This window comes from Amblyomma maculatum, chromosome 1 (assembly GCF_055883805.1).
Source record: "Amblyomma maculatum isolate TAMU_Amacu chromosome 1, ASM5588380v1, whole genome shotgun sequence".
In the NCBI taxonomy this organism is placed as follows: domain Eukaryota; kingdom Metazoa; phylum Arthropoda; class Arachnida; order Ixodida; family Ixodidae; genus Amblyomma; species Amblyomma maculatum.
This window is the reverse complement of record NC_139344.1, coordinates 155,258,653-155,273,562: the sequence shown is the minus strand read 5'-3', so window position 1 is coordinate 155,273,562 and position 14,910 is coordinate 155,258,653. Positions and strand designations below refer to the sequence as shown.

The window sequence follows — 14,910 nt, the reverse complement described above, 5'->3', positions numbered from 1 at the left end:
GCACTGAGGTCGGATTAGGACATGGTGATAAATAAATTGCAGGCCGGTGCTAACCCGTGCAATCCTCGCGTTCGGCCAGAAGCAGTGAGCAAGCAACTCTCGACAGATGGCACGTCTTTAACTTGTTAACTTTTACACTTCGCTTTAATTGCCGTATTTAAAACCCAATTTCTGAACACTTCTGAACACTCAGAAATAAAGATCTGGCATGTAACGCCACGACTAATTCACGACGCATGGCAAATAGAGTAGCTCAAAGATTTCGCAAACTGCAAACCAAACGTCTACTGCACCACATTTACTACATGACGAGGAACTGGGCGACGGATTACTATGTGTCAAAGGAACACGATAGACGATGAAGCAATCTATAATACAGTAGGCTGGGGAAAATTCGGACCATCTGGAATCCCTTTGGGTACAGGCCTTGTCGCGGAAAGTTGGTGGACTCAATGGGAGGTTGTTTATGCATTTCGCCTTCAACGAAATGCGGCCTCCATGACCGGAATTGAATCTAAACTTTGTGCTCACACACGCGAAGCCTGCAAAACATCGCCTTCACTTCGCGAATATTGCAAATGCACTCGATGACGTTACATGATCATTTCCGACAAAAGCCTATAGACCCATGTTCACCTGTCGCACACACATAAGCCGGGACTGGCTAATCAACCCGACAGTGCACAGGCCGGCGAACGAGATCACGGTGACCGCGCTTCCGGCGTGGCACGCGTCTGACGTCACAGAACACCCGCACAACAACTGGATTCTGGCCAGCGCTTCGAGGAAGTTATAGAGCGCGTGACGCACGCTGGTGTGATGAAAGCGACGGTAGTTCAGACACCGCTGGGCAACGATGCCCAAAGAGCGCGTAAATGTGCGCGCGGAAGCAACGTTTTGTCCCCGGAGGAGGATGGCGTGACCACGCTAGCACGGCCTCAACGGACCAACTTTGGTCCGCCTTGTGATGCCAATCGTAGTATACGATGACCTACTACGGAGAAGTGGGCTCGTAACAGAGCACCATAGCTGTTATAGGCGTTGGTATTCAAAGCGTATCATAAGCGTCGGTCGAAAATGTGGCACGCGTAGCGAAAGTAGCTCAATACGAATCAGCGAAATGCCCCCGTGTACTAGGGAGAATGCGCACTCGATTACACGCAAAAAACCCGAAACGTGAGCATCCAGTACACATCACGAAGCGGGTAGCAGAAATTGTGTGCAGGTATCGACCAACGGACGACAGATTTAGCCTGCTGGAGACGTACTAGTGTAGACGTATACCCGTTTGCAGGACGCCTCCCGCGAAGGCGCAGTGGCCGCGATTGCACCCGTGCGCAGAAGCGGTCCGGCGAACCGGTATACGTCTACGATAGTACGTACGTACAGCACAGCTCCTCAAATCGTAGCTGCCAGTTAAAGATAAAAAAAAAAAAAAGAAAACGATGGTAAGAGGGTGGAGAAGCGCGGGCGGACTGATCTTTGTGTCACCGCTTTTGGGTGCGAAAGGCATGGCGCGTCGTCATGCATGGAACGTCAACCATGGCGGCCGACGACGGTGCCACAACGTAGCGGGGGAGGGCGTGGGGGTGCCAGCGGTTGTCACCACGCAGACCTGTTAGGCTTCACCACGGTTACCACGGCCCGAACGCAGCCCCTAAGCGGTTGTCGTAATCGCTGTTTTGCAACCGGATGCATCTAACTGGTGGAGTTGCATATCTTGAAGCAACACTACGTCTAAAGGCCCTTCTTAAAGCAAAAAAAAAAAAAAAAAAAAAAAAAAAAAAAAGTCCTGCTTTAACTAAGAAGGGCCAGTTCACGTTACAAGCGGCATATGGCGATATTGCGACGTAGTACAAAGCGGACACAGAACAGCCCCCAAATAGCGCAACGGCTGTTTTGCGGAAGCTCCATTCGGGAAGCTCAAATTAGTCCAAATTCGCAGCCCCTCACCGCCAGTCCCCTAACGCATAAGAATTTATTTTTTAAATAGGGCTTTAAGGACAGAACGGTCCAGATTAATAATGAACAAAATGGTTTGGTTCGGTTTATGGGGTTTAACGTCCCAAAGCGACTCAGGCTGCGAGAGACGCCGCAGTGGAGGGTTCCTGGAGTTTCGACCACCACTTGGAGTTTTTTAACGTACACAGACATCGCACAGCACACGGGCGCCTAGTTTTTCGACTCCATCGAAATAGTGAATACATAAAATTCGCTCGTCAGACACCAAAGAGACGTCGCTACATGAAGCTCATACAAATGAAACGTACATTAGACATCTTATTAAGCCAAATAAGCCAGAATTCAACATAGCCGTACCTTATCCACGCGCCTTTTTTCTGCAGAAATGTGCTTTGTGTGCACAACCGAACCTCAAGGCGACCACGGATATCGTCATCTGAAAGGATGGGTCCTCCAGTCGAAGCCTGGAAGGTCTCTTAACTAAAGGGGCAGCGACCTGATGGGAGCGAATGCAGCATTCCGCCATGAGACTTCCGTTCCGGACGACAAAGATTACCAACTCAGTAGCAGACGCCAAGTACGTTCAGCATGCAACCGACCGAAACGGCAACATCACTCGGGAAGTTATATCGCTCCGGCTACAATTACGCCCAAAGCGGAATGACAGAACGCGAGCCATTTGTCTCCCTTAGGCACTGATCCGAACAGCGTCCCAAACAAGATCCGTCCAGCGGAAAAAGAAAACGTTGCAGTGCATAACACGGACTTGTAGATGCTTTACTGACCGTCCACATTATACGACCCAGCAATCGGGGTTAGGCGGAACTGCGGAGACCCAACGAATGATTCCGGAATGAGGCGTCTCAAGCAAAAGATCGGATTCAAGGTGACCGCAAAAAAGCAAGGTCGCAGCTACGTTCAGCGGACCGATGCGGCAAGAAGGTGCAGCGGCGTTATGCAAGTTGGCTCGGCAAAAAACAGTCGCCGCACGACCTCGAATCGCGCACGGGATCGCACCGGTTCGGTCGAGCTACATATGCGTCCTGATGACTCCAGACGACGCTAGCACACGAGGCGGACGTCCGGTCAAGAGAGGAGCTCGCAGGTGGAGAGGTCGAGGGTTCGATTTAAAGTCAGCCGAGTGGTGAGCGCAGGCTGCAAGCAACTGGCGCTAAGTCGAAAGGACATCAGCCGCCGTCTCTCCGAGGAAACGAGTCTTCAATCCCGTGGGAGTCGGACTATTACGCCCGCAGACAGTTGTGCCCCGAGGCGCACAGATGCGAGCCGGTCAGCGCTGGTTCCCGCCGACCCAGATGTCACTCGGAGCCGGTTCAAGCGTAGGGGAAGCACGCACAAATGAGCAGTGCAGCGCAGAGCACGGAGGAAATATGAGAGAGGGAGGAAAGCAAAATACAGCGCGCTATCTACCACACGTGGAATTAAGGCGCTGCAGCGCCTTAGGGCTGCGCCTCCCGACCGTTTTTCCTCGAAGAAAAAAGAAAGCGCAGAAGCGACAGCCACGAAGTCGCTGTGTCCGCTATGCCTGACAGAAGCCGTGCAGCGGCGACGAAATTGACATTGATAACGTCGCAGAAGCAAACGCAGAAAAAAAAAAAAAAAAAGAATAGCGCTCTGCCTACAGCGGCGAATGAGTTTCCCGGAGACTATTGAGCAGCGTTGTAGTAGTCCCCGGTCACAGACAGGGACAATGAGTACGGGTTCGGTCGCCAAAGCCAGCGTCAAGAAAGAACGGAGCTACGCAAGCATACGCTCCTGCGGCGCTGGTGTACGCAGCCGCGGAATGCACGGCCAACGAGATTAATGGCAATGATAAAATAACGGCCAAGTAAATAACAAGCAGTCTCGGGTCGAAACCTATAAAAGCAAAACTGGCACGTCTCATTTTGTCCGTTTTGAACAGTCTGCAATGGAATAAAGGCTAAATTAAGCTGTTCCAAGGTCACGTCTCGGCCCGAGGCCTTGGGCGGCGGACGCTATCCAGCCGTGAGCTCCATAGCTACGCCATGCCAGTGGACACTGCTAGTGCTGCGACCTAGACGGGATTCGCGGAAGAGACGCAAAAATGCCGAAGCCGAAGAGTGAGCCTGCCTCTAGAAATGAGTCTGGGGGGAGCGAAGGAAGCCGCGGCCGAATAAGGCGGTCGGCGCGGGGTCCCAGTGCCCGCATTACCGGTTTCGGCTGCACGTCCTCTAACCTCCCGCTGGGCGCCCTAACGAGACTAGCGCTCCCAGGCTTCTTCGAATTCGTCCACGACAGCGTCCCCGCCGAGAGCCCTTCGGCGGCCTTGCATGGGTTCCCCGAACAACGCAAAGGTGCTTCGATACGCGCGCCCAACAGGGCGATGTTCGAACCTGGGCCAGACTTGGGCGCCCACCAAGTCGAAAATACGAACAAAACGGAGCGACACGACAGTCCGGCTCTAAATATAACCGGGGCTGGCAGACAGCGTTCATTCATGTCTGCCAACGTTACTTTTCTTTTGTCTCGTTCTTGATGTGATGCACAGCTGGAAAGCTGCCCCACGGTAGAGTGCGTGACGTCACCGACGCACGGCACGAAACGCGAGATGCGCTCAACATGTGCCAGAGCAGCGGGACTCGAGGGGGCACCATCGATGAACGGCAGCAGGTGGTCTCTGGCCACGGTTCGGACACTTCTCGGAGCAGTGGGCCACGCAGCGATAGTATATGATTGTGCTCGTACGACCGCCGTAGGCGACCGGAGCACTACAATGTGGTGCGCGCCACCCTAATCAATGGTAAAGGTCGCTCTCATCTATAGTAGTGCTGCAAACAGCTTGGGAAATGGAAAATTTTCTGAGACTGCACCACAAGTAGCTTAGTCAGGAGGGCACATCATTGGAATACGTCGACCAACAGCAAGGAACATAACGGGTGGATAAAAAGCCACCTACCCGGAGATTCAGCACCGTGCTGTTTCCCCGCGCCGAATTGAGAGAATCTATCCGGGGCACTCTCCTCGAGGCGGTACCCTACTTCGCCTGGCGTTAGAAAGGACGCCAACAATAAAGACGGCACTCGTTCCCCGATCAGACGCCTGTCCGAAGCTAGCCGCCAACTAAACAGGTCTGTTTTCGCCTCACAATGCGCGCAGAGGCTTCGCGTTCTTGGCGTTCACCATCGGCCACCTGCTTGTTCTCAAAAGCGGGTTTACGCCTCCGTTGGCTGCTCCCGGAGCCCGAATTTAGATGGCTGGAGACCCCAACCGCTTGCCGCGAGGCAACTGCATATAAACACCGACCAGCGCGATGAGGCCGAGAACCTTTCAGCCGGCTCCTTGCGCCGTGCACCGAAGCGCGTTTTCAAGCTGAAACCTGCACATTTCAGTTGCCTGGCCACTGAACTGGGCACAACAGTCGTTCGCAGGCCAAACTGAGGCCACATTAGGACCCTCTCAAGTAGACTAGCTCCGCTACCAATAAACACGCGCGCTATTCTCGAGCTTGGTGTGGCCGCGGGCAGACGCATCGGAACGAGTTGCCCGCCCGGCGACCTCTGCCACACAAGGCCTCCGGGCTTCGGTCTTGCCAGGGAGCACCCAAGAGCAGAAATAGAGCCTACGTGAAGCGGCGTGACTGGCGTCGGGTCACACGGCACGCACCCCTCCTAAACTTTGTAAGAGGCTGGCCCTTAAGGCCTGCCTCCCACCTTTTTTTTTCTTCTCTTTCTCATGTAAATATTATCTAATAAATGTTTTTCACCACCCTCACTTCGCGTACTCCTGATCTGTAAAGGATGATGGTTCGGGCTAGCGGATAATTTACTTAAACTTCAATAGCGCAATTAACAAACAGCCGGCGGTCGTGTCTTGTTAAGTTGTGGAACATCATGTATACTCACGGTCGCAATTGCAGGAGCACATCCGTGCAAAAAGCATCGAAGCTTCTAGTGTGCAGCCATTTGCACGCTGCTTTTCGCGAGTCCAGCCCTAGCGTCTGGCGATGTTGTTCCGCGTCATACTCCGACTTCGAAATAACGTGCGCACGTTTGATTCCAGCTCACATTCAGTGAACTGCGCAGGAATTACCTATGCGAAAGGTTTTCGATACGGGAAGAAGAACGAACCCGCAGAGTGCGACCAAAAGGAGGAAATTCCACACCACGTTAAGAAAAACAAAACAGCATTCAGTAGAGAAGGCCCAAAGAAAATGGAATACATAGGAAGTAACGCCTAAGCTTGAGATTCGCACAACACGAGCGCCTCTGTTGTGTGCGCTATGGAACCTCAGCTACTAGCCCGAACCCTTCTAATTTAGCATAACGCAAAAGGAAGAACGTCTCACCCCGCATGAGCGACTTTTCTCGCACCCAACGAAAGCACTAGATCGCCTACGGAATACACGAAAACTGTCCAACGCTTTTCTGAAACAACTATTTTTGTTGCCTCGTCCTTGACTTCTCTATGCTTTCCGCGCAGATGGAAAATCGAAACCGCGCTCTGCGTCAAATTGGTGAGCTTTGATCGAAGTTTGGACGTCATCCGCACGGAATCAGGCGACGCTTAAGGATTTTATAAATGATAATCCTACAAACGCCTAAGGTCCACTTAGCAACCCTGTTCTGCTACGGGCTCATTTAATCGGTTCTGCTGCTTATAGCACTGTTTGCAATGGCATTCTACAGTCTCTACAAAGAAGGGCTGGTGTGCGCAGCAGCGTCTCATTCGTCGCGCAAAGCAGCTCAAGCGGCGGTCAGAATACTCGGTAGGCGTGCGTGGCATACAACATAGGCACTGGTTGACGCGGGATACCCATTGGAAAGTCGAAAGAGGGAACTAGTGATTGCCTCAAGGTCGCCCGCGGGGAAGCAGTAGAGCAGGAAAACATCGCCGTGGGTGGAAATCGCGAAAAAATACCGGCCCTCATTCTTCCTTTCAGCCAGCAAGGCGACACCCTCTTTCAACCAACTTCCCACGCCATACAGACCCGATTGCTTCTGAGCAAAGTGCAGCGCAAATGATTCAAAACAGGATGGCTCTGAAGAAAGGTTTAAACGAAACGTCATTAGTGCGCACGTACGCCCCAGAATAGAAACTTAACATGAGAAAAGCACCAGCTTTCATCGTGTACCAATAACGTTTTGCACATCTTGCCTCTCAAACACACCGTGAATTGCAAATTTCAGACAACCACTATTTGAGCATGTTAATACACTGTCACGTGGCGGTGACGTCACGCTGCCGCAGGTGATAAACGAGCCGACTGGACGAAATGAACTTTTGGGGTTTGCGGGCTGACTTGCGCCCACAAAGAATTGAGCAACACGGCGGGGGCGATAGCAGAGAACGCGCTCGATGGTAATCGAACTAAAGAACGTCCGCTGCTCTCGGCAGCGCTTAATGTAAAGCCGCCCAAGGGAACTAGATGGACCCGGGCCATCGGAAGCAGGCATGCGTGGCTACAATCACTCGAGATCGCATTTTGAGCCACAAATAATGCGATAAAGCCATGCCCAGTGGCATCGAGCGTGAATATAAAAACAGAACAAGGCTTCGCAGTATCTGTCGCCCCTCGAAGGTGCATCGAACCGACGCCGAACGAAAAATAAACTCTGAAAATGCAGAAACAGCGTCCATCAACGCTGCGCACGTGCACAGCTTACAGTCGCGCGCATGGCCGTTGGTTTAGTTTATGAGGCTTAAACGTCCAAAAGCGCGACTCAGGCTCTGAGAGACGCCGTGGTGGAGGGCACCGGATATTTCGACCACCTGGGGTGCTTTAACGCGCACTGGTATCGCACAGCACACGGGCCTCTTGCTTTTCGCCTTGATCGGAAAGCGGCTAGGATTCGATTCTGCATTCTTGGGCACAGCAGTCGAGCGCCCTAATCACTGCGGCGAGGTCGTCACCGCTGGTATGTAGGGAAGACTTCATATGCAACAAGCTCCTGCCGCGGTGGCGCAGTGGCTATGGCGCTCTACTGCTGTGACCAAGGATGCGCGCGATCGAATACCGGCCGCTTTTGGATGGATGCGAAATGCAGTTACGTGACCAAGAGGATGTTTGCCTTTGGGTGACGTAACTACAAGTGCAACTGCGCGCAAAACTTCGTGCAACGCACGCGGTGCTTCAGAGCAGGGGCGTAGGCCAGGGAGCGACGGTGTTTTGGTGTCAGAGCACAAGTTTATTAAAGCTGAAAAATGATATTGTTTAGGCGCATGCTCTCTTATTTTTACCGACGGTGTATAATACCCCATGAAAAATATTTTTGGCTACGTCAGTGCTCCCGAGTAAGTACGACTGACACTGAGTTCAATTTTAATGAAGTTATTTTGGTTGGCTTTAACACGCTCATTTCCAACTGCTTAAAGAATTGGCCCTCGGTACGCCGCGGAACATATTTTCAGGTAGCTCTTTGGCAGAGGAATCTAGAAATCTAAAGACATTTGGGGATCTCCAAACATGAAAGATCGAAGTGGCCAATTTTAGACAAAAGTGCGTGTGATGTGGATGTGAAGCTACCGATTGCCATTATAGCATGCCCATCCATGTAGCACCATAACACTTTACAACAATGTAACTGTTTAGGTCAAATAATAATAATTTCCTTTAATATATACTTTTTTTCTATGTCTCTTAAACATTACAAATAAACATTGGAATGACCTTGCCCTAATGTTAAACATTAAAACAATATGAATACAAGTTCATCTAAAATAATAAAGTAACCCTGCAAGAGCATCCAGGTCCAAAGGTACACAATGAGGGTGACACTGTAGGGCGACAATATACCACATCTAATACATGCAACTCACTCACCCTCAAACTAACCCTATAGAGACAAGTGTATCTGACCATTATTGAAGACTGTCCCATAAGTGATACCAGCTGTGAACGGGTAATAAGCAATTTTCTCACAAAATTATGAACTTATGTATGTTATCTAGTGCAGACACAATGTAACAGAGTTATTGCAAAGTACAATTAGCGGAAGAACATCCTTATCACAATAGCGGGAAACGTTATGGGGAACACTGCTTGAATTACATTTGTAATGTGTTATAGTTATGATAAAGATTTTATAGCAACATGTACAAGGTAGGTGTAGTCTGAATGTTAAATTATGCCTATGATAGAACACAACATTTTTCTTCATTTTTAATGTTCCAAAGTAACACATATGCTGCGTTACTGCAACTTGCACGAAGATTTTAATACATTATTTTAAAGTGGTGCTACCTGGGACACTGCGCCGCCAAATTTTCATTAGGAAAAAGTCATTAGGGTATGAAGGCCATACAATAATACATTTACATCTCTCCGCACCTCTACAGCTATATATATATATATATATATATATATATATATATATATATATATAAATAAAGCCGACTGCGAAAGGAGACTCGACTCAGGCAGACGCAACGATCCCAAAAACCAATGTTTCCAGGTTATGCCAAGATAGCCAATTGTCCCGACTCGCTAGCAAAAAAAAAATCGGTGGAGATAGTACTGCCTGTGACGTCGCACTGCGTGTAGTCAGACCCGAAAAGCAAACAGCCAACGAGCAAGCACAACAAACCTTGATGGAGGATGGCTTGTCGTGGAGCAGCCGTCATAAGAACACGTGCATGCCTTGCAGCGAAGTAGCTCGGTAGGGGGTGTCCGGAAATGGTGGCAGCTGAACGGGACCGCCAACTGATCCTAGGCCTCCGAGCTGCCAAAGAGCAACAGGAACACTCATGCCGCACGGTGTAAAACGAAGCGGTTGTCGAAAACAAAAGCGCCTATTTCCAGACTATTCCTGAAGAGAGACGAACACATGAACCGGTGTTAAACCTAACCTAGCGAGCGTGCCAAGGGCTGCATAGGGTAGTACAAGTCTCACGCCGCACACGAGCATTTTCCGAGCGTATGCAGGCACTAAGTGTTACTGCTGACTCGCGATCACAAAAAATAGTAATTAAAAAACGGTGAAAATAAACTGTGTTGCATCGGTACCTCAAAACGTCATTCAAGATGGTACAAACCGCTGTCGACTGAGCGCACGCCTCGGAACAAGCAGAAGCGCGAAAATAGTAGCGCACTCACCTCTAGCAAAGACCACGCTCCTTGAGCGGATGGCTTCAGAAGCTTATTAGAAAAATGACAAATCTCAATTCCAAAGCTAATACTGCTCAAAACAGAGACGCAGTAACCTGCGATCACAGCAGAAACTCTCTAACTAATGGGCCTATTTGGTCAGCAACAGCAGCGGCACAGAAATGCCGCGAAACGCATACAGACGGAGGCGGATCGCGCATGCACAGGAGCTTATCCTAACAACACCATGACGTCATATAGCAACCAATCAGAGGCTGCCCTCCGCGAGGTGCCGTCGCGAGTCGCGGATTCATCTGCTGGATCTGCTGCTTATGGCTTTGCGTCGCCAGATGATCTAATAGATGCAGTTCAACTGGCGAAGCCACGACGTTTAAGCTATTATGCACTCACTTGGTAGCTGGCGAAATTGGCCGGTAATGCAGCACCTGTTCTGCGTCTATCTATCAAAGCTCATAACCAAAGGCTGAATGTATATAGAATATCTAGCGACATCTATGTGAAAAGCTTAGTACTTTGACGCATACGAACATGGCCGCCTCGATCGTCGCGCGCGCGCGGGGAGCGCGCGGCGGGGTTTGCCGTGCGCGCGCTGATCGAGGCGGCCGTGCATACGAAAGACCCCTCAACCTCAACCTGCTTCCCCTCCAGGCCTCAGGCATCCTGATGAATAAAGATTTATGAATGAGTGATCCCCAGCGCTGTACGAATACCAGCTGGTGACAAACTTTATTAAACTCCTTTTCAAAAAGTGCCTACTCAGGGCCATACCAGCCATACCCTTCGAAACGGGTCGGCACCAGAACTAGTGCGCAAACCAAAAGTGGCAAAAAAAAGCAAAAAAAAAAAAAAAAGCAAACAAACAAGCAAAAGAAAGAGGACTGGGTAAAAAGAAGCACGAACACGGCCGGTCTCGGGGAGAAGCGCGCTCTCCCTCGAGACCGGCCGTGGCACGAACAACATGTTGACGCCACACCTTCCCAGGTGGAGTTCGGGTTGGTTCTACACTACTGCCACTGGACTTGAACTGCTTCCTGCGGTATACCTGCGGTGGCGAAGGTGGGCGCCGTGCGCCGGCAAAAACCCAGCGACTGCGGTAAAGTGGCGTTCTCCAGCGGCAACGTTGGGAGGCTCGTGCACTGCTGCACGGCCGGTCTCCAGGAAGAGCGTGCGCTCCCTCGAGACCGGCCGTGACTGTTGCACGATATGCGCCATCGTTTCACGTTCCTTGCCGCATACCCTAGACAACACGCATAGCATTGACGGGTCGTACTTGCTGCGGTACTCCAGAGCATAGAACTAATACAAAAACTCCAGAGTCCGGAGAGTCCCGTGCCTCAGGATACTCAGGGTGCGTTCCAATTCTTAGACGTCTAGCAAGACTGCTTCGTAGACGTCTACGTAGACGTCTACAGGTTCGCGTATTGGAACGCGTCTACCTCTTTACGCCTAGCGTCACCTCGCGGCATAAAGGTTGAACTAAACCGTTTTAACAACTATTATAACGCTGTTTTCTTTAAAGATTTACGACAATACAGGTGAAAATCACGTTTTTAACGGTTCGCCGATTTTTTGCAGCAACAATATTGCATGTGTAATCGCCACAACGTAGATAGACTGTTAATAGGTTAACTTGTAGCAGACAGACTTCTCACGCAGTGAGCCCTATCACGAATTGACGGAAGAGAACGTTAGTCCGTTTTTCCTTTTTTATTACTGACGCTGAAGTGTACATGCTTCTCAGATGTCTCATTCACACGGCTGTAAGAATGAAAACATGCAAAATACTGTAAACTTGAGGGGATTACGGACGAAAGGTGATAACCGGCTACAGCAAACGAAAAACTGTGCCGTTACACCTGTTATCTGTAGTCACTAGACGAGGAAACCAAAGACAACTCGTTTTAATAATCTACAGGCACAAAAAAAATCAATGCGCAACAAGTCGGCATCGTCAGGCGAGTTCGTTCTTCCGAGATTAACTGAAAATCCGCGGAAGAGTTTGCCACGGCTACTGCAGCAAGATAGAAACACACACGTGCGCCGTACAGCAGCCGTTCTGACTCCCGGCGAGGTGCCCAGAAAGCGACGAGTTCGTCGATAACATCACGACTGAAGAAACTCGTCGTTAAAAAAGAACACCAACAGCATCCAACGCACGCTTTCCTCCTAAGCGCGGTAAAAGAATCTGCAGTGCTATGAATCTCACGATCATAAAGACAGCTAAATTAGCCTCTAGCTAGCGCATACATTGACGTAACAACTCACGTTTGAAAGATCGTTCATATGCATATATTCCGGCGTTCGCAAAGAGCACGACCCTTGGCACGACCACCGTACTACTGCAACAACCGCACGCACGACTCGCTCAGCGCGAAACGCGCTCTGTCCGCCATGTTTAGACAGCAAAGTAGTCTGCATCGATGTTGACTTCGGCGAAGCCGTCTTCGCGAGACGGCTTCGCGAGAATTGGAACGCGTCCCAAGATGGCGGCTGCTCGCGTAGCCGTCTAAGTAGACGTCTACGAGGGGGTATTGGAACGCACCCTCAGGCTACAGTGTACAGGCTACAGGCTGCTGCCGACAGTGTTGCCGCATAGAGAAACAGATTGGTTGCCATGCCACCCGATAGAGGTGATGACGATGACTGCTTATGAGTTGTCGCGCCGTCTAGAAGCGGTCGATAGAAGCTTGCTGTTATTGCCGTCATTGCCTTTTGGAAATCACTTTTTTCTTTCTTCGTTTTCACCTTAGTTAACTCTACGGAGTTATTTCTAAGAATTTTCGCTGCTACTAATCTCCAACTATTTTTCTTTTTTTTTAATTTCCAGGTGGTTGCGCCTTTGTCAAAATCTGAAAGTTTCCAACTTGACGCAGTTTTTTTTTAACCATGGAGGAAGGAAAACAGCCACGAGCGCCGCCACAATTTGTATACACCCATGATACACCAGAATACACCGAAAAGTGACCAATCAAAATCGCCATTTTTGATACATGGGCTTTATGGGAAGTTTTGCTATAGTTTCGCCATGGTTTCGCTTCGCCATTTCGCAAGTAGTATTGACGAGCTATGTGAATAAGGTTACAACTTAAATCTATGTTATATAAAGTAAATATTTTAGTAATTTTGATACACTAGAAAATCAATACAAGTTTCATCGCCAAATATTCATTCTTTATTTTTCTGAACGCAAATACAAATACCTGACCGCGTATGCGAGCGTGTGCTGCCATCTAGCAGTAATCTAGACAGATTATCGCTGCTGCATCTGCAAACAGCAGCCCCTAGATGGCAGCAGCTTGACATATGAGCAATGCGAACCTTTATAATATAACGCGGTGTGAAAACGGTTATTGCTCACTAAGCAACAGAACTTGCGCTATACATATACATACAAAAACTTTCTGGAGCCAAAATTCAACACATCAAACAAAACACTCGGTTCTCTAAGCAGTACCTACCGCGCAACTCTTCGGACTTGTTCAATATATTAGAGAAGACAAATGCAAAAAACATGGCTTGAAGAATGTTTTACTGAATATAACACCGTTATTGAAACAGTTTCGAAGACAGCCAAGAAGCGCGATATGACATCTTAAACAATTTTGTAATCGGGCATATTTTACAGCTCGCAAAGTGCGGCATCACAACACAGCTGATTTACTCGTATGCCCAGCATTTCACTTGCAAGGCAGGAAGAGTCACAAAACACTGCTCATAAAGTCGCAGTTGTTGCAGAGGCACACTAAGGCGGGTTCATAAGTTTTGATAAAGGAAAACGACAGAAAAGAACGGCACCGCAGCGAGTGAGCCTCAACGACACGCTCAATAGACACGCGAAACTCTTTCAACGACAGTGCAGTAGGTATCGCCAGCCCACAAGCGCAAATTATGTTCTCTCCTTCCTTCTCCAAGTCATTTTTGAGGCACACAGGACATGCTACCAGTTCACTGCTCCACATATGCACCGCCGCAGCAACTTCCTGGTTTTGCAGCGCGATCATGTCTTCATACTGCTGCCAAACAATCAATTCTTCCTCTATCAACGCAGCAAGAGTTTCTTCCATCAGTTCTTCGTTAACTTGTGCTTCATCCCATGGTGCTTCTGGAACAGTATTTTCTGCATTTGTTGTTATTAAGGATGCCGACGGGGGAGATGACGAAAAGGAAAATTTGTCAAGCTCCTCGCGAACGACTTTCGTAACGGAACATCGTAGCTGTTGTTCATTGTGACACGCCTCTCCGCTACTACGGAAAGATTCGAACAACGCTTGCCTTTCTTTTCGAAGCCTCTCCCTACACCGGTTTCGATACGTTTCTTTCCAGGGTGGTGTCTTCGACTTGTAAAGCAACTGGTGGCGCGAAATTTCTTGCCCGAGTGAATACGCCATGCTCCCAAATGCGTGCACGAACAGCGACTCCGCTTGGCTCGGTGCTCGGCTCGGCTGTAGCTATAAAGAATAGTCATTGCCGAGATTCAATGGTTGCAACGATGCAAATGTTGCAAAACTGCCCTCGACACCATAAGTATTAAAATAAAAACGGCGATTCAAATTCGTCAAAATTGGACGTGTACTGACTGTGTCGGCATGCAGGCCTTGACAAGGCTTTGTCATGGCAGACCTTGGCTTTGTGGCTTTGTCTTTGTCACGTCGTTTTTGCGGTTTGGTTTCTGCTGACATTGGGTGCGTTCCAATTAGAGTCCCTAGAAGTATTTGCTAGCCTGCCGTCCGAGCAGGGTTCCCTATGGAACCGGTTGGCCGCTTCCCGGATGAAAGCGCAGGGGGCGCTGCACGCATTCGGAGCGTGGTCGCATTGGTCGCATTGTGTACGTGGTGCTGTGGCGGTTGTGCCGTACTGGCCGTACT

The 14,910-nt window shown here is 49.6% G+C and overlaps 2 protein-coding genes across 3 annotated transcripts in view; both read right to left on the bottom strand.

Annotated features, from left to right (window-relative positions):
* Window positions 1-10,236, bottom strand: part of LOC146204687 (influenza virus NS1A-binding protein homolog) — a 63,897-nt gene extending 53,661 nt beyond the window's left edge. Inside the window, exons 1-2 of one of the 2 annotated variants that reach the window (XM_084589396.1) lie at window positions 10,034-10,236; window positions 9,525-9,659 (exon numbers count right to left, since the gene is read on the bottom strand). The gene's annotated coding sequence lies outside the window, so the exon portion shown is untranslated. Of the gene's footprint in view, window positions 1-9,524; window positions 9,660-9,943; window positions 9,964-10,033 lie in introns of those variants that run through there. The other variant, XM_084589397.1, reaches the window with a different exon arrangement.
* A 3,321-nt stretch (window positions 10,237-13,557) lies between these two features.
* On the bottom strand, window positions 13,558-14,671 carry LOC146204686 (RPA-interacting protein B-like). The gene has a single exon (XM_084589394.1). The coding sequence runs from the start codon at window positions 14,431-14,433 to the stop codon at window positions 13,744-13,746; it is 690 nt and encodes a 229-aa protein (XP_084445520.1). The 5' UTR covers window positions 14,434-14,671; the 3' UTR covers window positions 13,558-13,743.
* Window positions 14,672-14,910: the final 239 nt, after the last annotated feature.